This window comes from Agelaius phoeniceus, chromosome 8, assembly GCF_051311805.1.
Source record: "Agelaius phoeniceus isolate bAgePho1 chromosome 8, bAgePho1.hap1, whole genome shotgun sequence".
Classification (NCBI taxonomy): domain Eukaryota; kingdom Metazoa; phylum Chordata; class Aves; order Passeriformes; family Icteridae; genus Agelaius; species Agelaius phoeniceus.
Genome location: NC_135272.1, coordinates 24,049,300 through 24,073,713, shown reverse-complemented (window position 1 = coordinate 24,073,713; position 24,414 = coordinate 24,049,300). Strand labels below are relative to the sequence as shown.

The 24,414-nt window shown below is 41.8% G+C and overlaps 2 protein-coding genes across 7 annotated transcripts in view; one reads left to right on the top strand and one right to left on the bottom strand.

Moving 5' to 3' along the window:
* DNASE2B (deoxyribonuclease 2 beta) overlaps positions 1-24,033 on the top strand; it is a 32,264-nt gene extending 8,231 nt beyond the window's left edge. For 3 of the 6 annotated variants that reach the window (XM_077182305.1, XM_077182304.1, XM_077182303.1), the window contains 7 exons: positions 10,706-10,849; positions 13,206-13,521; positions 17,215-17,392; positions 18,652-18,733; positions 19,739-19,900; positions 21,408-21,605; positions 22,162-24,033. In XM_077182305.1, the coding sequence (XP_077038420.1) occupies positions 13,409-13,521; positions 17,215-17,392; positions 18,652-18,733; positions 19,739-19,900; positions 21,408-21,605; positions 22,162-22,517 (1,089 nt within the window). In that variant the 5' untranslated portion in view covers positions 10,706-10,849; positions 13,206-13,408 and the 3' untranslated portion in view covers positions 22,518-24,033. Of the gene's footprint in view, positions 1-7,605; positions 7,767-10,705; positions 10,850-13,205; positions 13,522-17,214; positions 17,393-18,651; positions 18,734-19,738; positions 19,901-21,407; positions 21,606-22,161 lie in introns of those variants that run through there. The other 3 variants (XM_077182302.1, XM_077182301.1, XM_077182306.1) reach the window with 3 other exon arrangements.
* LOC129124065 (uricase-like) lies at positions 5,510-12,155 on the bottom strand. Its single transcript, XM_054638789.2, has 7 exons — positions 11,841-12,155; positions 10,958-11,074; positions 10,751-10,829; positions 7,444-7,630; positions 6,837-6,960; positions 6,414-6,497; positions 5,510-5,647 (listed from the first exon to the last, which is right to left on the bottom strand). The coding sequence occupies exons 1-7, from the start codon at positions 12,153-12,155 to the stop codon at positions 5,510-5,512; spliced, it is 1,044 nt and encodes a 347-aa protein (XP_054494764.1).
* Positions 24,034-24,414: the final 381 nt, after the last annotated feature.

Here is a 24,414-nt window from a genome sequence, read left to right as displayed (position 1 = left end):
GAATCTTTTATATGCTTTTAAAATGATTTCAAAGCATTACAATATGTCTGTTCTGGTATAATGGGTGTGAAATGTATAGGAATTATTCATCAGCTCTGGTCACTTTCCTCTAAAGCTGTCAATACACAACATGGCACATTCTCTTTGCATCCAAACAGAGCCAAGTACCACACAATAAAGCATGTGTAAGGCACCTGTCAGCAAAGTATGGGATCTGTGCCAGTACCTGTCCACCAGGACCACTTTCTCAGCCCAGAAAAAATGGTTCTGACTGCTTGCTGCTGTCTCCCATGCCTACATGTTATTGGTCCCAGTTTGTTCTAATGTGCTGCACTTGTTCAGGTTGCAGAAGATTCTTTGCCCATATAATAATAAGACAAGATTCAACAACTATAACAAGGGGGGGAGGCTCCCATGCATCACTCCTGGTTAGAAATGACCCCGGCAAAATGTCTCATTAGGCTGTCAATGTCAGGCATTAATTGCTAAATGAACTCTTCCTTCTTCTCCCTGCCTTTTCCAGCGTGTTCAAATTCTGCCAAATCCTTTCCCTCTTCCTCTTTTAAAAAATCAGCATTTAATTGATCTTTTGTCTTCAGCAATCCTCTTTCCAGTGGCACACTTAAGTTACAGTGGCAGTTGTTTTAAAATCAGAGGGTCTTATTTTTTGTGAGTCTGACAGCAGCTGCACATTTATTTCTCATTTTTTAAATGGCAATATTGTACAAACGCTGAGTCTGAGTGGGACCAGAAAAATATTACCTTACTTTGTCTTCATTCTGGTTTTTTACTTCCAAGTCAGAACAGCAGTTCCTTCTCTTCTAGGAATGGCTTTTGGCCCAAAAGTCATGTGGGAAATGAAATGACTGTAAATGTGCATGTTGGAGGGTGTAACAATCACTGGCTCATAAGCAGCAGGGTGAGTGGAGCACTGCAGAGGAGGGTCTGCTTTACTCTCTCCTTCACCTCAGGCAATTTACACAGGCAATGGATTGGCTTCTTCATCAAATGAGAGGACTTGGTGCGTGGAGATGTGATCCAAGAGATCTCAGCCATGTCCCATTCCATCACCTCTGTGTTGCTCAGTTTGGACAGCAGTTTCCCCAAGGGAAGTGCTGAGGACAGTGGCTGTCATTAGCCCATTGGCAGGGGCAGTCTCCATTGGAAGAATGGGTAGATTTAATAAGTAACTTTCATTCCTATTGGGAAAGTCTGTCTTCTTTTTAATAGTGTAACAAGGTCATCAAATTACTTTTTGCTTAGCCCCTGTAATTAGGGAGTTGATTTAGTGATGTTCAGTTGGATCTTCAGTGTGTGTTCAATTCCCAGAATAACATTGGTCTGTAGTTGCTATAAATTTGGGAAATGCAACCTCAGGCACCTGGAGAGGCTAAGGGGAGCCCCTTGAAGACTGTAAGTGGTTGTTGGTCTCCATGTGAGGGTTTCATTGTTGCTGAGGGCTGCTGGTGAGTGCTGGAGACCAGTGTTGTATTTATATGCTGCTCTCGTGAGCATCCTTGCTGAAGGAGCAGTCAGCAGTTACAACTGCTCTACTATCAGCTGATCTGCTGATAAGGCAGCAGCACACGTCTTGGCATTGGCAGACTTGCATTCATCTCAGGATGTTCTCTTCCCTTTTTTGGATGATTGCTATAATCCAGCTGCCCCTCTATAGAGTACACTCTTTGGTACTTACTATATTGAGGATGCCTCTGATTTTAGCAGCTAAATTTTATCAGAAAAGGGAGGGAAGGCTCATCATTTGCACTGATCTTTTGGATTCAAGAGTAACATTGCTTTGTCTTGTCTTAGTGGATTGTGGAAGGAGGAAGGAAGTCAAAGTAAGGAACTTGTAAGAAGGAAGTCAAAGTAAGGGTGAGTTTGTTCACAAGCTGGTGGCCAAACTGTGGGGAGAGAAATGTGGAAATGGGTGTGTGCCTGGATGCAGCAACCCTGTTTCACAAGGACGCTCTTCAAATTCCCTCCTCCCTTCTGCATAAATAACACACCCCAGTTTGCCTGGGCCTTCCTGCCTGGAAATATGTGTGTCTAGAGGATTTGAAAACATTGCAGGAGTGTAAGGTCATTAAAACTTGAACTCTTGTCTTTTTCAGTCAGATGTAATGTAGAAATTCATTCCTAATGCCACACTTGAGAATGGCAGAAGCCCTCCACTGTACTCAGGCACTCTGAATTTCTGTTGTATTTCCCTCTGAATCAAAGGTTGCTCTACCCCCTCATTTATCTAATTTTGAATCCCTCCAGTACTGTTTGGATTGTTTTTTTGTTTTAGCAACAACTAACCCCAGATCATCATTTTTTTCTGATGTGATTGACATAGATTAGTCCTACATACATCAGCTGATCTGTATAAATGACACAGTAAGTGTCATTTATACTCATGTTTTATACACATACATGTGTGTGTGCATGCACTCAGGTACTTGTGTGTATCTTTCTCAGGCTGCTATGAATGGTGAAGCTCTCAAAAAACATTTTATATTGTACCTGACATGTGAGCTGATATTTTTGATCCAGTAACTGGAAATATTTCATATGTTTCCTTTCTAGATACAGCTGTGCACTTTCCAGGAGGGATCTAGTTGGCTGCTGTATATATAAAAATAGTGTAATTCTAAATTCAGAAGTATTTATTTTGAGATTTTTAGCCAGAAACAGTTTTTTGGTCACTTTAAGTAGCTCAGCTTAACTTAGAGTCAGGATTATGTACTCTTGATAAAAGCAAGGTTAAATTAAGAAAGGAAGAAGACAACTCTAAGGAAGGAAAAAAAATAGTAGCTGTAATAGTTTAAATGTATACTGGAAAGCAGATAACAATATATATAGAATAATACAGTCAGGGAAGACAGATGACTTGTCCTGACCCTGACAGTGACATCTGTTCTCTGTTTTAGGTACTGGCTGATGAGTTTAGCTGGTACATTTTATCTGGGTGACATTGGTTGTGTGTGGAGCATGATGAGCAGCTGAGGCAGGCTGTGTTGGACTGTCCTGGGCATTTATCAGAATTGAACAGAAGCAGGATGGGAAAGAATCAAAGACTAAAGAGATAATATGTTTGTGCACTTGCAATACTCTGTTTGTTGGTAGGAGACTCCATCCCCTATGAACTACTGGGATGTAGCCCAGGACCAGCAAGGTTCATGTTATCAGCAAGAAGTTGTATTTTAAACAGCAATTTTACAACCTGCTAGCTGCTGCTCATTTTCATCAAGTGTGATGGCATCAGCAAAGCATCACAGCTGCTTCTGAGTAAAACACAGTAAGCAACTTGAACAGCTCCTTAGGACAGGAACTGAAAAAACATCTGTCTGAATGAAATTAATGCAAGTCCATCGTGGAGACTGAATCTAATGAAGCCAGTGGGAATTTGGTCAGATTTCAGGCCCAAGTGAGTCTGGCTAACTCACATTTTCAAGAATGATTTATGCCACTGTTACCCTAATCTTGTTGCCATATGGGAAACTGGGGCTGCTTCCGATTGCCTGAGTACTTTCTTTAGAAAAGCAATCTGCCCACGTAAGTGACTCAGGTTTGCAGTGCTGGATGGAGCTGCACTGAGATGCTCCAAAGACAGTCAATGTCTGCCTGTCTGTGGAGGTTTATACAAACTACACTGAATGAGTGATGTGTGTGTTTGTTGGCTCAGTAAACAACTGCTCACTGCTTTGGGTCCTCATTCTACCACAGAGGTTAGTCCACCACTACCTTGCAGGGCCACAAATGAAGCACAAAAAGTAATGAAAGAAACCTTGTGCCTAATGCAATAAATTTCTTATAAGGGAGAAGGGAAGTTGGTTGTGCAGATCTGCCTTGTTTCAGAGAGAAGCAAATGCTGAAATGTTCAGTAAGATTCTTTTTCATCTATTGGTAGTGAAGTGTCATTTGGAAGAAGATTGGTCACTTTTTGAGGTGAAATTGGATGAATGAAAATAGTTCTTTTACTTAAAATGTTCACATTTATATGTAGGTAGTAAATAGTCAAAAGCTACTTTGTTTTTTGATGTTGCTCTTTATTTGCCTTTAAAAGATACATTAATAAATTAAAAGCACCTAGAAATGACAGAAGTAGCAAGACATAAGCCCGCAAGTATAGTACAACACAGTCTAAGAAGGTAAGCAAGAACATCCCCAGGAAAAGCTAGAAGTGTTGTGAATAAAGCTTTCAGAACTGGCTGGTGACCAGAGAACATCACAGCTGGGACAGCCTCACTCTGTGGTGTCATTTTTCCTGCTGTTCAGGGCATAGCTCAGGCTGGTGGAGTGTTCTCCTCTTGCATCTGTTATGCCCTGCTCATCAAGGCAAGTTTCTATCTTTCAAAGCACCTCAAAATATCACACAGAGCAGGACATCTCCCCCATTTTTGGTGCCTATGAATTTCATGATTGCACCCAGAGCAGTGCTGCATGTCTGCAAACTCAGGAGGCACAAAGGCAACTTAACTGCAGTTTTTTACTTTGGGCAATTCCCACTTGTTTTGTACTCAGTCACATGGAGTCTGTGAAAATGACTCTCGGAGAAAACGAGAGAAAGGGTTTGAAGCTGCTGGAAGCTCAGGATGATTCCTGTTGCAAATGTGATAGCCACAGTTTGTGAGATGAGAATCATTGACTGTATTGTTTTATCTTAATGTTTAAAGCTTTCACCTGGGGTAACTAAAGTAAAATATGCATTATCTGTCTGTCTAGTTTTCTCCCTACCCCTCCCAAATGTAATAGGGCTACGTAGGTTGACTCCTACCTGCTCAGAAGTCATGATAAGATTATTAGAATAAAGAAAACTATTTAACTAAACCTACAGAGATAGCCCAAACCCTCAAATCACCTCAGTGATTAATGTAAAAGTACTATAGTAACTACAGTCTGATGAGTAGCAGCAGCGGTCATGCAGTCAGATTACATGCAGAGAAAGTAGTCAACAGCTGTAACTATTACAACACAAAGGAGATATGAGAGATGTTTGGTTTTTTCTTTCTCATTTTCTGCTTAAAGAAATCCTGATTCTGACTGATTCCCTGTTCAGTCACTCGGTCAGAACCTCAGCTCTGTAGATCAGTGTGGTATCAAGGGGTCATGACAGGTTATGTCAATGAAACAGCAGGTCTTATGCCTGTATATTCATCTTACTGAAGAAATATTAATAAAGAGAATATAGAGATTTCCTGATTTTACATGTCAAAAACATATTACAGACATCAAATTATTTGTTTCATTAAAAGGTCTAGGAATAGCTAGTTTAAAAATTAAATTACCTAATGTTTCCAGCTGGGATTTTCCAAAGAGCTTAGGGCACTTCAGTCTGCAAATCACACTGGAAGTCAGGGACAGACTTTGATTTCCAATTTCCTGAGGGTCCTTCATAAATCCCATGTTCAGGAGTTCATAGAGGGAAAAGTAGTCAGCAATGGAAGAGGCCAGTAAGGAGTAAACATTGATAGGAAAGCCATGCTGTTAAGTTTATCAGGAAGCTTGAGTAGAGCCAAGAGGTTTAGTTTCCCTGGGCAGCTGCCAGTCCAAACTGACATCTCCTCTCATCTCTCAGCATTTGGCTTTGTGCTTCAAAAAACGTCTTCCGGCCAAGTGTGCAAGCGCAGGAGCCATAAGGAGTTTCCACTGGAACCAAAACCTGAGGGGGATGAGCACAAACACCAAGGTTATGTTTGAGACAGGGATAGACCAGCAGAAAATCATGCCCAGACCTTTTCTCCCTCTTCGGAACATCAGTGGTGGATGCTGACATTATCACAAGTAAGAGTGGATCTATAATGTCCACCTGAAGGAGGGGAAGGATAGGAGAGCACAGTAGCAGAATCACAAGACTTTAGAGGGAGACTAGAGCATAAACAGACTGTAGACCATTGATGTCAATGGAATAGTTCAATTTTTCTCTTTCATGTGAGGGTAACGTAACAGACTTTCAGCTGACCTAGCTGGCAGCTACACCAGCTGTGAAGGGAGGAGCAAATACATCTCACCCCCTACCTCTTGTTCTCTGCCTGATCCCAGGCTTGTATCTTATCCACTATTTGACCAATCTGGGATGCCACAGTGCATTCTGCTTGGGTAAAATGCACAGGTTGGCATTATAATTGAGAGTCAAATTCAGTGGAGAAAGCAGGAATCATTTTTCAGAGATAGTCTCTGTTACAGATCCTTTTGATGTCCAGAGTATTCCACTTGCCATTTAAGTTTTATCAATACCACAAAAAGACAATTATTTATCCTCCTTTTGTAATCAGTTTAAGTCTCTTTTAGAGGTAATGTGGAGCTTTTACTGGGACTGGGAGAAAGTTTGCTCACTTTAACTCTGTTTTATGTAGAACTGCTGCTATGCTTTGAGGCTGAGTATTTCTAAAGAGGGCAGTCAAGTTGTATTTGAAGCATTTACTTACTTCTTTGTCATTGGTCAAGCCTAGGTTCTTCATATCTACAACATTATAAAAGGTGTTGTTCAAGACGACTTCTATGACCTGTACCTGAAACCATGAAAATGGATGAGACAATGAATTAGGGCACCTTTTCAGTCAACAGCCTGGCAGGCTTTTCACTCTGTGTAAAAAAGAACAATGAGAACAATGCCACCCCCTCAGTACAGTTGATCAAATGCAATCTAGTGAACATGTGTGGCACACCTTTCACTTTTATTCAAGTGCTGCCAAGAACTGAGTGATGTTCTCCCCCATTGTGTTTCCAGCTGGTGAGTTTCCAGTCTTAGAACTGACAGAGAAAATAACAGTCTCATGTTGGTCTTCTCAGTGGTGCAATTAACATTCACTATTGTTGAAGTAAAACACCATTAGGAGGAAAGAAGATACCTGTGGCACTCTGGAAAGGACAAGCATCTGGATACAGTTGACAGTTTTCTGGTAAGAGGGTGAATATTCCCCACAGTCAGGTGGTCCAGCAAAGGCTTCAAGGATACATTCACGGATTTTTTTCCTAGAGGTAACACAGGTTCTTACAAAACCTTGTATCAGCTGTCTCTGCTTAGATCTGTAATGCTCTGCTGTGGGGTGTTTTTTGTTTATATTTTGCATGTCTTTTCTGACAAATATATAGCCCATAGGATTTTATGGAAGAACAAGTTGTACTTTCACCCAAATTCTGTTTCCTCCCCCACTCCCGCCAGATATATAATTCACAAAAAGGTTTTGTTAAAACTATTTACCAAAGTAGTTATTTTATTTTCCTAAAGTCTTCTGTACTGAACACTGAACTGTTCATTTGAATCCTGTCCAATGATGTACCCTTAGAGAGGGAAGTACCCCTAAGATATGCCTCTCACCCCTCATAACAAGAGCTTATTGCTGTGAGTGGCTGGTGCACAGCAGCTGTGGATCTGGCCCTTACACCTTCTGTATTGTACAGAGGGACTTTGTGAGTATAGACTGGGAAATTACTATTACTTGATATAACATATACCATATGCAGTTAAAGTCAAAATCCTTGCATTCGCCGTATGACCATTTGCAGAAGAACTCTCCACATAGAATCCTGTCATGTCTTTCAGGAAGTGTGGTGTGTTCATTCTTATAGAAGCCTTCAAATCCAGACTGTGTTGTCTTCATAAGTTTCAGGTCCTTAATTCCAGCAAAGACAATCAGAGGACCTGTGATTGAAAATTACAAGAAAATATGAGCTTCCTTTCACACAAAGAAAGAAATCTTTTGGCTGCATACTTGCATTGACAGCTCCAGAGCCAGAAAGCAGACAATAACTTTCTGCATACTGATATTGGCAGAAAGGTAAGAAACAAGACAGAAACTACTGAAGTCAGGCTCAATCTAGAAAATGAAGAATCCCATCAAGTGATATGCAGTTAAGGAGAATTGAGGATAGACTTTTTTATCTCGCTTGGAATTGAGACATGTTGGGTTGTCTTGTGCTGATGTCAATTTAGGAATGGCTCTAAAGGGAAATGAAATAGGCTACCAGTGCTGTGATGGTGCCTTTTCCAAGAACACAGACCAATGTAAAAATTCTCTGTATAAACACAGAGCCTCAGTCAGTAATTTGCTTTAGATACCCATCCTGTTGGGAGTTTTGCATCTCTGAGAATGAGAGCCAGGAGCCAATGCAAATCCCTGCAGTTTAGCTAATGAGCAGGAACTGGCACTGATACAGATGCCACCCACAGGTTCAAACTGACAGTGGCTTTGCTCTTAGCCACTATTTATAAAAAGAGCTGTCGAGGATCACTGCTGCATGGGTGGATCATTGTCTTCTAAACACCGAGCAGTTGTGAACTTTTTCTGCTGACACCTTTTGAACGGCAGCTATTTCAATTTCAAGCAGTCAGTTATTTAGAGCACACCAAGATGGTAACTGAAAATTTCACTGACCAGAGCTGCCTAAGAGCTTATTCAGAAAAGAGAAACTTCATGGCATGCAGGCTCATTCAGGGCCTGTGCAGATAGTCAGGGCCTGAAGTCCAAGCTGCTGGTTTTGTGCTGCTCTTGGTGCTCACACTAGCTAGTTCAAAATTCATCCTTGAATGTGTCAAGTGCATAGTAATCCTGCCTTGGATTTGGAGGACTCACAAATTTTGTCTTTAAATGATGTCTTTGAAGGAATTTATACTGGAAATAATTCCACCGTGGTAGGCATTTCTATATTGCATGGTTGTTTAGAGGTTTGGGTGTTTTTAAACCGCTCTGTGACTGGATATTACTGACACTGTATCTTATCTATATTTCTTTTCTTGTTTACATGCAGTATTGTTTTTGAATTAGTCTAAGGAGGTGTATCTATCATTTTGCCTATGTCCCCCTGTTATTTACTAAAACTGTAAAAAAATCTAAAGAAGAGACTGACCTTGGACAGGATATTTTGGGGTTTGTACAGATCTTGAATAATTCAGCACTTGGGTATAAGACTGTGACACACAGGTATTAATGTAGTGCAGGTACTATCAGTGAACCTGGAGAAATATTTATCTTTTATTCAAATACTTAGACTTATTTGAAAGAGCTCCTTGCAACAAAAGATTGACTGAAAGGCTGGCTGACTGTACAGCAATCAGCCTGAAACTAGCTCCAAAGGGGACAGCACCCAGGGAGAGTTTCCAAGGTGAACAGCTCATGCTGTGCTTTCAGGAGGCTTTGTGCTCATCCTGTCTTCAGTTGACAAATTTTGATTCGTTTAAGTTACTTACAATGTTTTGAGTTTCCAAAAAACTCTGAGCCTTTTATCAGCTGATACAATGGCAAAACATAATTCTATTAAACCTCACTAGGGTTTTCTTTTTCATGATAAGATAATTATTAAACAATAGGATTAACTGAGAAATGAACTCCCGTGTCTGGCTGATAGGTGCATAGGAGGATGCTAAATATAGAGAACATTCTCTTGGAAGAAAAATAAAAGTGATTTGAAAATCATCACTTTGGTTATTGTTCACCTAAGCAGGGAATTCTAAAGAAATAACTAAAGGGCTACATGAAGGGAAGTCTAAGAAGAAAAGGTGGTTTCTTCAGTAAGCCGTAAAAGCTTTCTATTTGTGTAGAATCTGAAGTTGCAGAATTGCTTGTTAAATTTTCATGATGATGAAAAATTTAATACAGTCTATATTAAGAGCAACAGCTTTTCAAATATGTATAGACTCTTTTTGTTTGTTTCTTTTTTTTTTTTAAATTCAGGTGTCTTTTTTAACATTTTCCAGAAAATACAGTCAATACTGTTGAGGCTGCCAAAAGTACAGCAGTAGTTAATACTAGAGACATTAAAAAAGATGAGGCCAAGAGGCACTGGAGACTTTCTGTGTTCTTTCAGCAGGAACACAGGAAAAATGCTCAGATGGACCTTTCAAAATTTGTGTCCTTTCTGCAAGTGAAACTGGTCTTGCCACTGGTTCTGGATAGGATGGGAAATAGTTCTAAGTTACATTAATGTAGTATAGAAAGGTACTGAACTAATGCCTAAGCCCTCTAAAGCCATGATGTGAAATGATAGAGTGGCCTCAGCTCGGTTCCCAGTAATCCAGGAGATGCATTAAACAAAACACCATCACAGTCAGACTGAACTTGGGCTTTTGATGCAAGCTACAGCAAGTAGAGATAATTTTTACACTCTCTTTGGAATGCCAATTCATGGACAGACAGCTGAGCTTGAAAACCTGTCTTTTAAGTATCACAAAACTCTTGGTCAAGCCAAATACTGCTTTGTTTATGCATGGTGTGCAAAAATAGTAAGCACGCTCTGAAGTATTTTCATGTGAAAAATGGTTCACATGTAGACCAGAGTGCTCACAATGTTCAAGCTAGTCTGGCTTGCAGCAGTGAAATTGCTTTCTTAGAAATAAAATCAGGGCATGCTGACAGGAGTTTGAAAATTACTGCAAAGCAGGCAATTGGCCTGCAGCAGTGTGGTATCAGGTAAGGATCATAGGAGACCACAGGTTGTAGTATAAGGTAGAAAAGGAAGCAGCCTGTTCTCAGAAGGCAGTTAAATCCTGTGGCAGGATGTAACAGTTCTGCTGGATATGCTGTTGTAACAATTCCATGTTTGGGATATACATACAAATGTGAGCTATGTCAGTTCCTCAGCCATGTCTCAGAGATCAAGAACGTCAAAATTGCACTATAAAAATCTTCTTTGGTTTGGACCTCTGGGGCAGTTTGGCTGTGCCCTAAGCCCTGTAACACCCATAGCTATCTCTAAAGCCATCTTCATCTCTCATTGGCAGAAATATTTACAGAGAAGTAGGGGATGCTGCCAATTCTTTTCTCACCATTCCGGCACTGCTCAGCTTCACAAAAGCGGATCCCATCAGGAACACATATGAATGAGTGGATGTGGGGAACGCCATCCTGCAATTTAGAGCAGACATGTAAGTAAAAGTGCCATAAATATTATTATGTTAATTTGAAAACAGGAGCTAAGAGAGTGAGGAATGACTACAGCATAAACAAATGGAATGTATTAGTATTTTAGATACCTCATGCAGACGTTGCCATGGTACTTCTTGAACGTAGGCTTTGACGTACGCCACTTGGCAAAATGTTGTCATGAAGTGATTGCAGATATCTATAGCAAATTGTTCTAAACTTGAGATCTAAGGCAGCAAACAGTATTATTAGAAAGAAGCAATAACTTCATGTACAAAAGTAGATTTTTCTGGTTGTTGTATGTAAGAATCAGTGTGGTTAAAAACACATTTCTCTTATTTCTAGCTTGGCTCACTGTTCCCAGTCATTTGACCAGCTTGCAGTGTATGCTGCAAATAGCAACTATAGTTGTGTTAAAAATCTTCCATTCTGTGGTACAGTGAGCTGCAGTTCTTGGACTAAGAGAAACTGCTGCAGGAGTGTTATGCTTTGTGGATATAATCTTGAAATAATAATTTATCACAATTATTCTGATTGATATGGTGATACTCTAATTAAGTTTTACAGGGTAAAGATGGGAGTCCATTATGGAGAAATATAGTGCCACAGATTGTCATTATGATACATGCAATTGATGGCAGTAAGAGCACAGAAGACTTCTCATAGAGCACAGAAGGCGTCTCATACTTTGAGAACTTCTGTTTAAAAATACTGTATAGGAATAATGTGGTATTTTGGGCTATTAAATAAAAAAAAAAAGATGGCTTTTATATGATAAATCCACAAAAAACAGTGTTATATCTTGAGAAGAAAGGCATTGGAAAACTAAGAAAGAATCCACAGGACAAGCAGTGGAGGAGGAAAACTAAAATCACTGAAAATTACTTTGGTACTGGTCTGATATGCAAATTGAAAATAAAAAGTTTGTATAACAAATACTTCCAAATGAAGTTGTGAGAAACAGCAAGGCTAGTTAAAAAATAAAAAAAATACCCCATTTTTTTTGGCCAGCACAAGGACAATATTCTTTATGGTGTCAGTAGGTATCACAAGAGAATTGTTTCCTTCCAGGTACTCCTGAGGAGAAGTCAGCCGGAGATGCGCACACACTTCCACTTCTTTAACAAACTGCTTCTTTCCTTCTTTGTGAAGGCGAAGGAACTTAATTGTATTCTTGCCATATTCACAGTTGAGGACTTCAAGGTCCTTGATCTGTAAAGAAAACACATGGCAGTAGTAAAGAAATGCAGTGGAAGCCTGAGTTATGCTGTCATGAAACAATGTCAGCAAAACATAAACAGTGCTCATGGCCTTTGTTTTTGTAATTACCCATGATAATGAGAATATTTTCATTATAAATTGCAGAGTCCTGACAGGAGGAAAAAATGCTTTAGGAGACTATTATTGTATTAGTAACAGCTGTGATAAAATTTTAAAATTTTCTGGGGAACAGATTATAGAACAGGAGTCACAGTGAACTAATCTCTCATTTGTTGTCTGTAATTAGTCCTGCCTATATAGACCTTCACTGAGTCTCTTCTCTGGGATCATTGGTTTTTGTTTGCATTAAGCTCTATATTAAGTTTTACCCTGCTTCTGTCAAACACACCCCATTTACACATCTCTTACAGTGTTGGAGAGGCTGTACTAGCAAGGTGACAAAATTCTGCAATGGCTGTGAGGGTTTCTGTTGTGCTAAAATACCCAGAGCTCATTGCACTAGACTTTCCATGAGGCTGAAATATCCCATACTCCATATCAACAACTTTTGATGTAAATCAGCCCCTTTTCATGTAGGCATAATGAGAATGGAGAAAGAACACTTTCCACACCAAAATATAAATTGAAGCTTTTTATGTGTGAGTTGCTAAAAGATTATCAGATGTGAAATCGCTCCATTCAGACATGTTTGTTCTTAAATGCACTTAAAAAATAGTTGAAAAAGGCATTAGCTAATTGTAAGTAAATTCATTTGGTTCAGAGATCAGAGCGTTTCTCCGGCTCAGTCCCTAAGGGCTCAGTCCCCAGGGGTGACTGGAGGTGCCCAGCGCCGGAGCCGGCATCGGGCGCTCACTGGGAACCTGTTCTGCAGGCACGGGGAGAGAGAGGGCTGGGTGGAGAAGTAGTGAGCTGGAGTGGTGTTGTTTTGCTTGTCTGAACACCAGGGGTTTTTTCAGATAGTTGTGAAAAATTTGTACGTCAGTCATGGAGAACCGAAAGGAAAACAAAAAGGGTTTCGGTATCTGCAGGCTGGAGCTTTTTTAAAAGCAGAATACCATGAATATTCTAAATAGTCAAAATAATTTTTTTTCTGTTGTCAAAAACTTAACTTGTCCACTGTCATTTTGTTGCCCAAAGAAACCGTGAGCAGTTTCCGGCGGCTCCCAGGAGCCCCTGTCCCGCTGTCCATGGCCGGCCCTGCTCTGGAGCCCGGTTTCCCAGGCGGGCTGCGCCGTGCCGGGTGCGCTCCCTGCTCCGTGGGCAGGAGCTGACAGCTCTGGCAGCGCAACTTCTCCTTTCAGAGCCACTCGGGGCTCGCCCTGCGCAGCCGGGAAACCAAAATGCCGGCGGGATCTGCTTGGTGCCAGCCTGCTCTGCTCTTACTCCTCTCCTGCGTGCCCCTGTGGGCCGCTGAGATTTCCTGCAGGAATGAAGATGGGGAGACGGTGGACTGGTGAGTGAATACCGTGCTGGGGAGAAAGGCTGGGAGAGTAAATAAATACACTGAGATTAAACCGCGGGAAGTGGCTGGGTCACCGAGGAGCAATGCAAAGGCAAGCGCTGGTTCAGCGCTGTTGGCACGAGAGTAGTGGCGGAGTGCTGCGTTTGAAAAACCTGGGATAAGTCACTGAAATCGGATTTCATTTCCCTGAACCACCCACCGTGCAGCATCATGACTAACTGCAGAACAATCCAATAACCACGGTTTTACACAGCGTTCATGTCTCATGATCAAAGGGAGCATAACCTGTGTTGCGGTGCCAGGGCTGCGCCCGCCAGCGGCAGCTCCGGGGGCACGGCCGGGCCCGGGAGCGCCGGGCGGGGAAGGCGCCCGTGTGTCCCTCGGCTGGCCCTGAGCAGCCCCGGCGCTCTCGGCCCCTGCTGAGGGCACTGAGGGGCAGCGGAGGCTGAGCCGCCCCGGGCTGGCGGGGCTCCTGTGCCCCTTCACTGGAGCAGGAGTCGCTCCCTGCCCGGAGCTGCCGTCACGGCACCGCCGATGCCCTCCCAGTGCCAGCTGCGAGCCCAACTTCGGGCCTTGAATGATTAATTGGATTAATGAGCTTTCAAGATGAAAAGATGCAAAGTAAAATTGCATCATATCCAGCCCAGATTTTAACAGTGAAATGAGGGCTCTTTATAAAGAGCTTCCTGAAGATAAATATCAACCAGTTTCAAAAGAAAATTGTTTTTCTTGTGAACAACAATTAGTTTGGATACCAGTGCTAAAGAAGTAGGCCCATCCCTTTCCTTGCACACAGAGCTAACTGCAGGGAAGGCAGGCGGTCCTGCACCACAGGCAGGAGCACAAAGCTGGCTTTGCTCTCTGTTGGCATAGCATCAAATGTCTGAGGGTCTGATCCATCCCTATGACTTGTCACCTTTGCCAAGGCACTTCTGGATATTGTAATTTTTTCAGGAATCAGACTCTTAGTTGGTGCAGCTACCCAGGAATTTAAAGGTATGAAGTATTTTATTTCTCCCTAAACTGGATTTCTTCCTTGTTAGAATGAGGTTTTTCATGAAAAACAAATGAACACAAAATCCCAAACAAACAAAAATAAACAAATAAAACCACAGACCAATATATATACAAAATTTCAATTTCTTATATGAAGACAGTTTTTGTATTAAAATTTTCTAAGAAATTCTTTGAAGGCTGGGATTAAGAGTAATTCACCTGTGCCTCAATGTCAATGCCAGTGACGTGGGGCCTATTCCAGGAGGGAACCTGGGGGTCTGCAGGGGCAAATCCATGTTCCCTTTCACAAATTTAGCAGCTAGGACAGGGGGGGTACCTTTTCAATATGCCCTGATCAAAAGAAGAGAAACTTGCCTGTCTGCTGGGGTCATTCTAGTTTACTGAGAAGAGTCAGCCTTTGGATTCTGGATTTGGTTGCTATGAAGCTGACAGGAGAAGCAGAACTGAAACTGCTGAGAAAAGCCTCCTCTTAAAATATGTCAATGTCCTTTTAAACAAACAACACTGCGTTATTTTCAGTTAGCAGCAGGTTTGTGTGAGTTCCTGCTATGCAGTGGTTTCATCCTGCAGTATTCCGTAACTCCTCAGTACTCACACACCCTTTCATTTGCCGCTGCACCAGAGGGATCACTTGCTTTATCTGACCTGATCCCATCTGTGCTCCCCAGCTGGGCTGGCAGCTCCTCCCCGCACGCAGTACCTGGGCGGGCAGAAATCGCTCCTGTGTTTTCCCTTCACTCGGGCTCTCATCCCACAATCCTCGCTGCAGCTCCCGCAGGGGCTGCCAGAGCCCATGGCCGCAGGACCGGCTGTGTGAGCAGGGCAGAGACTTCCCTTTATTCATCTAAACTCCCTGCTCTCTGTGGGAAGCCTTCCCTGCAAATAAAAGCCAGAACTATGCTTTCTGAGAAGTGCTGAGTCAAGGACTGAAGCCGCCATGCACATTGTTTGTTTGGGCTTCTTTTGAGGAGGTGGGGAGGAAGGGAAGAAGTAAAGATGTGATTCTTGCTTGTAAGTTGTGTTCAGTCACAAGAAAACAATGTGACAATGCTAATCTGGTCTAAGCAGATTTGCTCTTTCTTGGTTCTCAGGAAATAATTTTTACTCTGCTCCCACCAATGCCTAAGTTCTTGAGAAATTTCCTGTGCACGAATAGCACTAAAGATTTTATACAACTTTAATTGGTAATATACTCAGCTGGCTTCCTGAAAAGATCCAAAACATTTATCCACTGGGAACTGGCAGGCAATTTCCTGATAGCTCAATGACTAGTATTTCACAAGCATGTCTGCTAAGGTGGGTTTGCCAGATGCAAGGCTGTAAACACTTCCAGAGCATAAGCTTTTCAGTAGGTTTCAAAGTAGTTTGGAAAGGCTTCATCTACTAATCCCTAGATCAGCTCTTACTACTGTAACTACTGCTATTCCTCTCCTTTCCAAATCTTCATTTCAAATCTTTATTTCAAATAAAGGGATTGTTGTGACTCCTGATGCATGTATAGGCACAGACCACTCTCCCCAGCCTAGTTATATAAATCACTTTCTTCTCTGTGATCTGTCATCAGAAATTATTTCTCCTGAGATACTTTGAGGAGATCATTCAGTCAGTGGCAAATCAGGTGGATTACCAGGACCACCACTGGTGTGTGTTTTTCTTCTGCCTGTACATGTATATTTCCCATGGATTAAATGTTCTTCTCTAGTAAAATGTTTTCCAGCCACTTTTTACCTGTGTTTGGAGATGTCTTTTGTGACCAACTTGAGCCTCTAAATCAACTGGGCAAGGTTTTCTCCTCATATACTTGAGGGATTACGCACAGGCTGCATTTTTGTTAAATAGTACAGAGTGAAAATAATGCCACTCAGTCCTTACTGTTGACATTAATAGCAATTTACTCAATTACAGCCCTCAGAGAAAGTGGCTGAGTTAATTACATTGTGATTAATCCCATGGACTTGTGCACTGGGAAAACTTGTTTACTTTATCAGGAAACCTTTGCATGAACTGAGCCATTTACTCTGTTTACTGACAATATTGAGTACTTTACAATTTTGAAGAGATTTGTATTCCTGGCTAATGGTTTGAAAATTTCCAGTCTGCAACAGTTCATCAGAGTGCAAGTCTATTATGGGAAGTATGATTGGAACTACACTTTATCACTTTGCTTTATACCTATTTTGTGATTGTGATACATATAAACATAATATAATGCACTTTTTATTTCAATACCTTTTATCTATTTAACATAAAGCTGTATTTATATAATATAGAAATTGTTTGACATGGGGGAATGTTAGACTGGGTTTGGGACCTGAGGTTCTTTACCAGAACCAGGAGCAATAGGGATTTCATGGACTCAACCAAGGCTACCTCAAATTCTTCAGGGGTACCAACAGCAGTCTGGCCGCAGCAACAGGAGTTTGGTGCTGAGTCAGCCTCCCTTGCTTGCTAAGAAGCAGCACAAATTTGTCTGCAGCAGGGACTGTGCTGCCAAACTGCAGCTGGTCCCCGGGCTGGGTCATTGCTTTGAGGCTGAGATGGCCACACTGCTCCCCCTCCAGCCCAGGCATCCCTGGATTCACTCTCCTTTTCCTCAGGGAAGGAGATGCTCATTTACACATTCAAACAGGGTGGTGGTGAAAAACCAATTGCTCTTCACTGTTGCAGGTTTGCTCTTTACAAGCTGCCAAAGCATGCCAAAGGACAGATTCCCCTGCTGGGACTGGAATACCTGTACATGGATGCTCTGACTCCACAGTGGCAGCTTGGTAAATACCTCATCAACATGAGCCAGGGTGCTCTGGGACAAACACTGCAGCAGCTCTATGAGACCTATGAATCCAAGGCAAGTGACGTTTTGGTTTTGTTAGTGTGGTTACTTGATATTTTGTGCAGATGACATGAAAGCAGCCAAAATAAGCATATAAGGCCAGGCCTGACCAATGGATCTGCTAGAACACATAGGGGAGGAGCACCTTGACAGCTGGGCAGATTATTTGCAATTTTGGCTACAATTAGGTATAATCCTCAAACTTCTAATTTCTAGTCAAGCTTTTCATATAGTTAGAGTATTGTCTATCAAAAAAAGAGTGTTCATACATTCTCCCTTTGGCTTCTTTTCTGCAATTCATGTTGAGCAATATCTGAAGCAATATCTGACCAAGGTCAGTAGTACAGTGGTACAATTGTTACGGACACTTGTCCTAAGCCCTGCTATGTGCATGTGTTTCATACTCTGACTCAAATCAAACCTTGGTTTTCATCATCCCCCTGAAATGACTGTGACTGCTCCAGCACTGGTGTGCTGTTTGTTGGCCTTTGTTTTTGCTCCCACCCTCAGACACCTCATGTACATTTCTGTGAAGTGATTGTAAAATGTCACAAGATTTCCCTATTATTATTTTTTTCCCATCTGTGTAGTATTGTTGGGAGTCTGGGTGTGCCCTCACATTTCTCCTGTGGGTTTGTGGTAGGGTACAATTAGTTTGTATTTAGAAGAGACTCCCAAAAGCCACTCAAATATTGTCAGTCCAGAAAACTGTCAAATCCCAGGTCTTGCTGCAGCTGTAATAAACTGTTTACAAACTCATAGTACACTAGGAGGGGAGGCATGTCCCAACTCCTTTGAAGTTCTCTATTCAGGGGAAATAAGGTACGGCTGTATGCAAATTTTTTGCAAAAAAACTTTAATTGCTTGCCCTTAATAACAACAGTTGTCATGTCTAGTTTTACTCAGCAAATATTTTTACCAGATCTGTTTGCTAAATCAGTGAGAGGCCGAAAAAACAGACAGTGGAAGTTCTTTGCAAGCAAGTGGCCGCTAAACCCATGTAAACTGGCTTAGCAAGCATATTCAACCCTTGGGAAAGGCAACTGCAGTGATTGAGAGAGCTTCATGTCAGCTGAGGCCCTAATGCTGAGTCTTCAGGTTTATTGTACTGTGAGCTCTGTGGAGACTGTGTCAGCTGAACTGGGAGCAGGATTAGGCTCATGATGTTCACACAGAGGAATCCTGAATTCTTTCTTCAGTTCCCAGCAGATGTTTGCTAAATGCTTTCCTCTTACTAAATGTCATGTTTCAGAAATGTGTGTGTTTCCCTGCAGAGGAACACCACTGCATATGCAATATACAACGATGAGATCCCTGAATCAGACTCCAAAGGGTCGAAATGTGGACACACCAAAGGTACAGGGAGAGTCCCAAACTACTATTTTCTTCTTTCTAAAGTTGCAGATAGCATCTACTTGTCTGTCTGTTTGTCTATCTGCATATCTAAAATTCCTGCCTAAAGCAAAACTGAAGAGTGATTTGCATGGTGTGTGGTTTTTGTATAGTTACCTATGCTGCAGCTTGTGTTGGTTTTGCTATGCCTGTGCTGTGTGAAGGATCCTGGGGCTTATGGACTCTTTGTTTCAAGAGTTGAAACTCATACAAATCCTTTGAGCACCATCCCGTGCCTGATGGCAAAGCAGTACAAGATGTGAAGGGAAATATTCCCTCAGCAGAAACCTCTGCAAACTTTCTGGGACAAGAAACTGCTGCCAAGATCATGGAAGCACTGTAGGATGTAGTTACAGAAAATCAAGACTTTAAATGAGTGTAAACTTCAGTGGAGTTTAAATGCTCCCCTGAGGAAGCAGATGGGTTTGCCCAGCCTTAGGTGGAAATGAGCACATTTTGCAGGGCTGTATTTTCAGGCTGCAGCAATGGGCACAGCTCAGGAGCATGATCCACCCTGGAGGGGAGGAGCATAGCCTGTCTCTCTGCTGCTTCCCCATGGGAGACAGTTTGGTCTGGGAAAGAAGCCATGGTGTTCACAGAACCTGCTTCCCTTTGTCCAGTGAATATTTCAAGTGAGGAAAGATGAGCAATGGAGAGAGGGTCACAACCTGTGACCTTCAATTGTCAGAACTCTTGAAGGCAAAATTTGAGCAGAGGATGGGGGTGTGAAAGGATTTTATTCAAATAAAACATGATGACAGTTTGAGCTATGCAGGAAAAAAATTGATGCAATTTTAAAACAATATTAGTTTCTCCTGTGGCCTAATAATCTACTCTAGAACAGCTTACTGTAGACATTAACACATTGAAATGTGGGATCTGCAGCAGCAAAACCAAAGTAGGGCACAGCTCTATCATCTCAGGGTTTTTTCCTCCTTTATTCATTTGCAGTAACTTTTATTTTGACAGGATTTCTGCTCTTGGATAAATCACAAGGCTTCTGGGTGATTCACAGTGTGCCCCTGTTCCCTCCCAGCCCTGAGGATGGTTATGGATATCCATCTAGTGGGGAGTCCTTTGGACAGACAGCCATCTGTATAACCTTCAAATATGATCAGTTCACAGAAATAGGTATGAAAAGCTTCTCCCTAAGAAAGTCCCACCACACCTCTCTGATTGCTTTCTTTGAGGTTTCCCCTCAAAAATTCCTTGTTCTTGACCTTTTTTTTTGTGACATTGGGAAACCAAGTGGGGCCTGGAAAAAGCATTCTTGGCTTCAGTTGTGTTTATCCAATGATTTCCTGTGTGAATGTGGGAAATTCACTCTTCTGCTCTGTTTTCATCTCCCTGTGGGGACTATCAGAATAATAATAGTCACAAGTGCATCTCAAGAGTAAACTCAGTCCATGCAAACAAATGCTTTGGAAATACAAAGTAGGATGATTAATCACTTTTAACAGTAATAGCTCAGTCAGCAATAGTCATCTGCAGTTCTAAAAATGTAAGGCCACCACTCCTTGAGTTGGAGTGGTAGCCTTGACTCATCAGAAATATGAAGTATGGAATAAATATCACCTAGAATTTTCCCAGGTATTTCTTTGCCACAAAAATTGCCAATACTAAATATATAAAAACCCCAAAACCCAACAAAATACAGCTGCAAGATTCAGAACTATCTGGCAGTGATAACTGGTACTGGAATCCTGAAGAGGGACTAGTGAAAGACACCACAAGAAGTCATATTGGCATGTTCCTCAACTCTTTTCACACTGTTTTTCCCCTCTTCTCTCACTTACAAAGCTCAAGTCAAGTTAATGAACGGCACATGCTGTGCAAATTGCCAGGCTGGCCACACGTCAGAGCTCTCTAACCCAGGTTCCTGTTTGTGGAAACACATCTATGCATGTGTTTAGCACAAGAGGACAAAAAATGAGATGCATATGCTAATGCTCATCCTCCCAGCTTCTGCTAATCTGTGGTTCAGGGATTTCCTGAGCCAGAAAGACTGGACTGTTTCTGATGGACTGGTCTTCCATGAACTCACCTAATGTGCCCATTTGTTCCCTAGCTGTTTATGCTATCCATGGCAAGGACTTCTACAGTTGAGCACTGTTCAGAAGAGGAGATTTCTCCTGAAAATTCAATCCAGATGCTGAAAATCAAGTTCTGTTCTCCCTAAAACCAAAGTAGACCCTTTGGCAGCTCCTCTGTTTGCATTTGGCTTGGCAGCTGTAACTGGCTGGAGACTAGTCCTGTAAATACAGCCAGGTTTGGATTTACATGTGATGTCTGAGTGCTCCCTGACTGCAGAGAGGCTCGAAGATGGGCATGGGTGGAAGTGGCAGGGACCAAAACCACCAGTGAACAGCTCTGCTAGAAATAATGGGCTGCAAGTGGAAAGCCTGAGTGTGCTCTCCCAGCCAGTCTTTGTGCTGCAGGGCCAGTCAGAATACAAAGCAATACACAAGTTCTTGGTTGCTAAAATAAGATACTTTGACACTTAATTCATCCAGGAGATAAGATGTGAAGATTAAGAAGGATTTAGGTTTTCTGTCCAAGACAGAACTTTTCTCTCTTGATTGCTTTTCTTTAACCCATTTTAATTCTGCATGTGTTCATTTTTGTGGGTTTTTCTCAGACCAACAGATGCTGAGTTATAATCCAGGAATCTACAGCTGTTCCATCCCTGACATCTTCCAAGCTGATCTCCCAAATCTCCAGAAACTCTGTGCAAAGTCCAGGCTGCCCTCACCCCCCTTGCACCACCTCTCCAAGCTCCAGTCAGCTCAGGGGGAAACCTTTCTCCACTTTGCAAAGTCACACTTGTTCATAGATGGTAAGAGAACCTTTTGCTCTCTATATAATACATTCTCAATTAATTCTTAAAATATGAATTAATAAATTATTTGAAAATTCATATTCTCTCTGAGGGGGAAAAAGGAAGTTCAGCTTCAGCAATAAATGTAACAGAGGGCAAGGTGTGCTGTCCTATCCTAATGTTCTCAGAGCCTCACAAAGCAACAAACTGTCTGGTCCATCCTAAAGTATTGAACAATCAGATTTTCAGGAAAATTATGTTTCATTATTCAACAGTAATAAAGAAGAAGAAATAGAGGGATTGAATCATCTGGGAGATTTTGTTATGAAGAAGACTTGCAATTTTTCTGTCTGTTCCCTTTTTTCGTGCTGTTTGTTTGTAACAGGTTTTCTAGAAGGAGAAAAAGTAGAAATGAACTTCTAAAAAGCTCAAAATAAGGGGAGGGGGCAAAATTCACTCTGGCCAGCTTCATGCTTTACAATGAAACTAGCACAATTTAGATTATGCTTTTCAATCTGTTCTTAAATGAAGGAACCTGAAACACTGATTGCCCCCACCCTCTGTTATTCCACAGATATCTATGTGGCCTGGATGGCTCAGGAGCTGCAGACTGATTTGTTGGCTGAATCCTGGCAGCGTTCTGGCGAAAAGCTTTACTCGAATTGCTCTCTTGACTACCACGTCTACAACATAAACATCATAGGGATGCCATTGAACTCCACCTTCCATTCCATTAATGATCATTCCAAATGGGCTGTTTCAAGGAAATACAAAGATCAGTGGACATGCATTGGGGACTTGAACCGTGCTGCTGAGCAAGCTTGGAGAAGTGGTGGGTTCATCTGTACCCAGAATGAACAGATCTACAAAGCCTTCAGGCATTTGATAATCCACTATGAAAGCTGCACTTCTGCTCCCAGAGAGCTGTAACAAACATTCCTCCCAACCAGCACAGCCCTTGTTACATGGGAAGTGTAGGAAACCTCTCTCTCTCTCTGAACTGTGTTTTCACTCTGAAAAGCAGCCCTGTGAGTTTCCAGATGTGCTAGGCCATCCCCTTGTTAGCTGTAGGAGCAGGTGAAGGGCAGCTGCTTTCCTGTGCTGTGGGGCCCTCAGGGGGTGTGTGCTGGGCCCTGCTCTGCTCCCTGGCTCCTGTCACCATCCCCCATGGCATGGCATGGCACGGCAGGGACACTGCTGCACGAGGCTGCACCAAAGCGCATCTCTGTGCACACCCTGCACGGGCATCCCTGGGCACCTGGGATGGGAGGGACAGCAGAAACCTCTCCCTTGAACTGGGCTGTCAGCACTGGCAGGTAGCAAGGGATAAGTACCCCCAAGTACTTCAGAGCTGCCCTGGATTTCTGGCACTGTTGAGATAAATCACAGCATTTCTGCTCAGCTTGGGCTGAATCTCTAAAAGAGCTGAGAAAATTAGATCCAGACAGGGAGATGAGTAGATCTGAGGACAGGAAGGCCTCATTTTTACATGATTCATTTTTAGAGAATTAATGAACTTTAAATCATCTTTAAATTATCTGTAACCAATAGCTTGGAAATATTTCTAGTGCTTCTATTCTTGTACAGCAATTTTATAAGCAAATAAACATGTTCAAAATATGAATAAGCAAAACAAGGAGTAACAATGGTCTGTTTACATTCTCCCTCTCTCATCTGTATAGTTATTTGTGGTTGGTTAAAATTTTTATAGCTGCCAAAGGAAACATGGAGACAATTAGGAAAAAAATATAAAGAGAAAAATATGTTTGAAGAAGGATGTTATTTAACCTACATTTTTGCATTACAACAAAGATGGCTGTAATTTTTAATATCTCCACTCTCAGGCTTAGGACCTGAAGTTTGCATGGTCTTGCTATAAAGACAAAGCTGATTTGCAAACTCCCAGTACACTCTTGTGTTCAGATTTCAGAAGTGTATCCATGTTTAATATGTTCCTACATATATTTCTATGTTTCTATCTTTTTTTTCCTGAATTGCTAATATAAACTCCACTCTGAAGATCTGGCTGTCCCACTGATATTTCTGTTTTGCTGTGTTTGTAGTCCCCACTACTGATCCTCCACAGAAGTAGGTATAAAGAAATGTCCCACAACCACAAGAGATTGCCAAAATTTCTTTCCCTTTTCACCCTGAACAATCAGCCAAACAACGAAGTGTAAAAAGTGTCAAACTAATTAATTTCAGAAAACACTTGTGCATATTTCTTGAAGAGATAGAAATAATCTATGTGGCCTGTATAATGAAGGGAACTGTACAGGAATAGGTTTCCTAATTAGCCAGTCTGGATCAAAGGTAGCTCGTAGCTTGAGTCTCATGGCTCAGTGAAAATAGTTTTGTTGCTTAGATATCCTGCAAGAAATTTTTTATTTTATTTTCCCTGCATATGACCTAACAACATTAGATAAATAATTTGTTTGATAATGTTCTTTCTCTGATGTCTGTCAAATTATTTTACATAATTACTTCTTGTTTTGCTAGCTGTGGTCAAGCAACACCTTTTGTGGCAGCAAAAATTGCCAGTGACACGGAACACTGCGCCGTGGCATGGTAGGGCATTGCTCAGATAAGCCAAGACAAAATCAATTTATCTTGCCAATCTTTTCATGGCAGACACTGACCTAACCTGCCTGTCTGAGCTCTTGTATCTTACCCACAGCTTTGTGTAAGCACAACTTCAGTGCACAGGACTGGCAAGGAATCCTCTGCTGGAGACAGTGCTGGCAAGCTCACCATGTGTGTGTCAGAGAGCTCCTGGATCTGTGTAACAACCTGTATTTCTTGTAGTATTTTCAAATACTCAGCCACA

Excerpts from the sequence above, each read along its gene's own strand:
- LOC129124065 (XM_054638789.2), bottom strand. The coding sequence starts at position 12,155 with ATGAGCACTGTTTATGTTTTGCTGACATTGTTTCATGACAGCATAACT. Across the intron at positions 11,075-11,840 it reads TGCTGGCCAAAAAAAATGGG|ATCTCAAGTTTAGAACAATT; the intron begins GTATTTTTTTTA and ends TTGCTGCCTTAG. Across the intron at positions 6,961-7,443 it reads TTTGACTTTAACTGCATATG|GAAAAAAATCCGTGAATGTA; the intron begins GTATATGTTATA and ends TGTTACCTCTAG.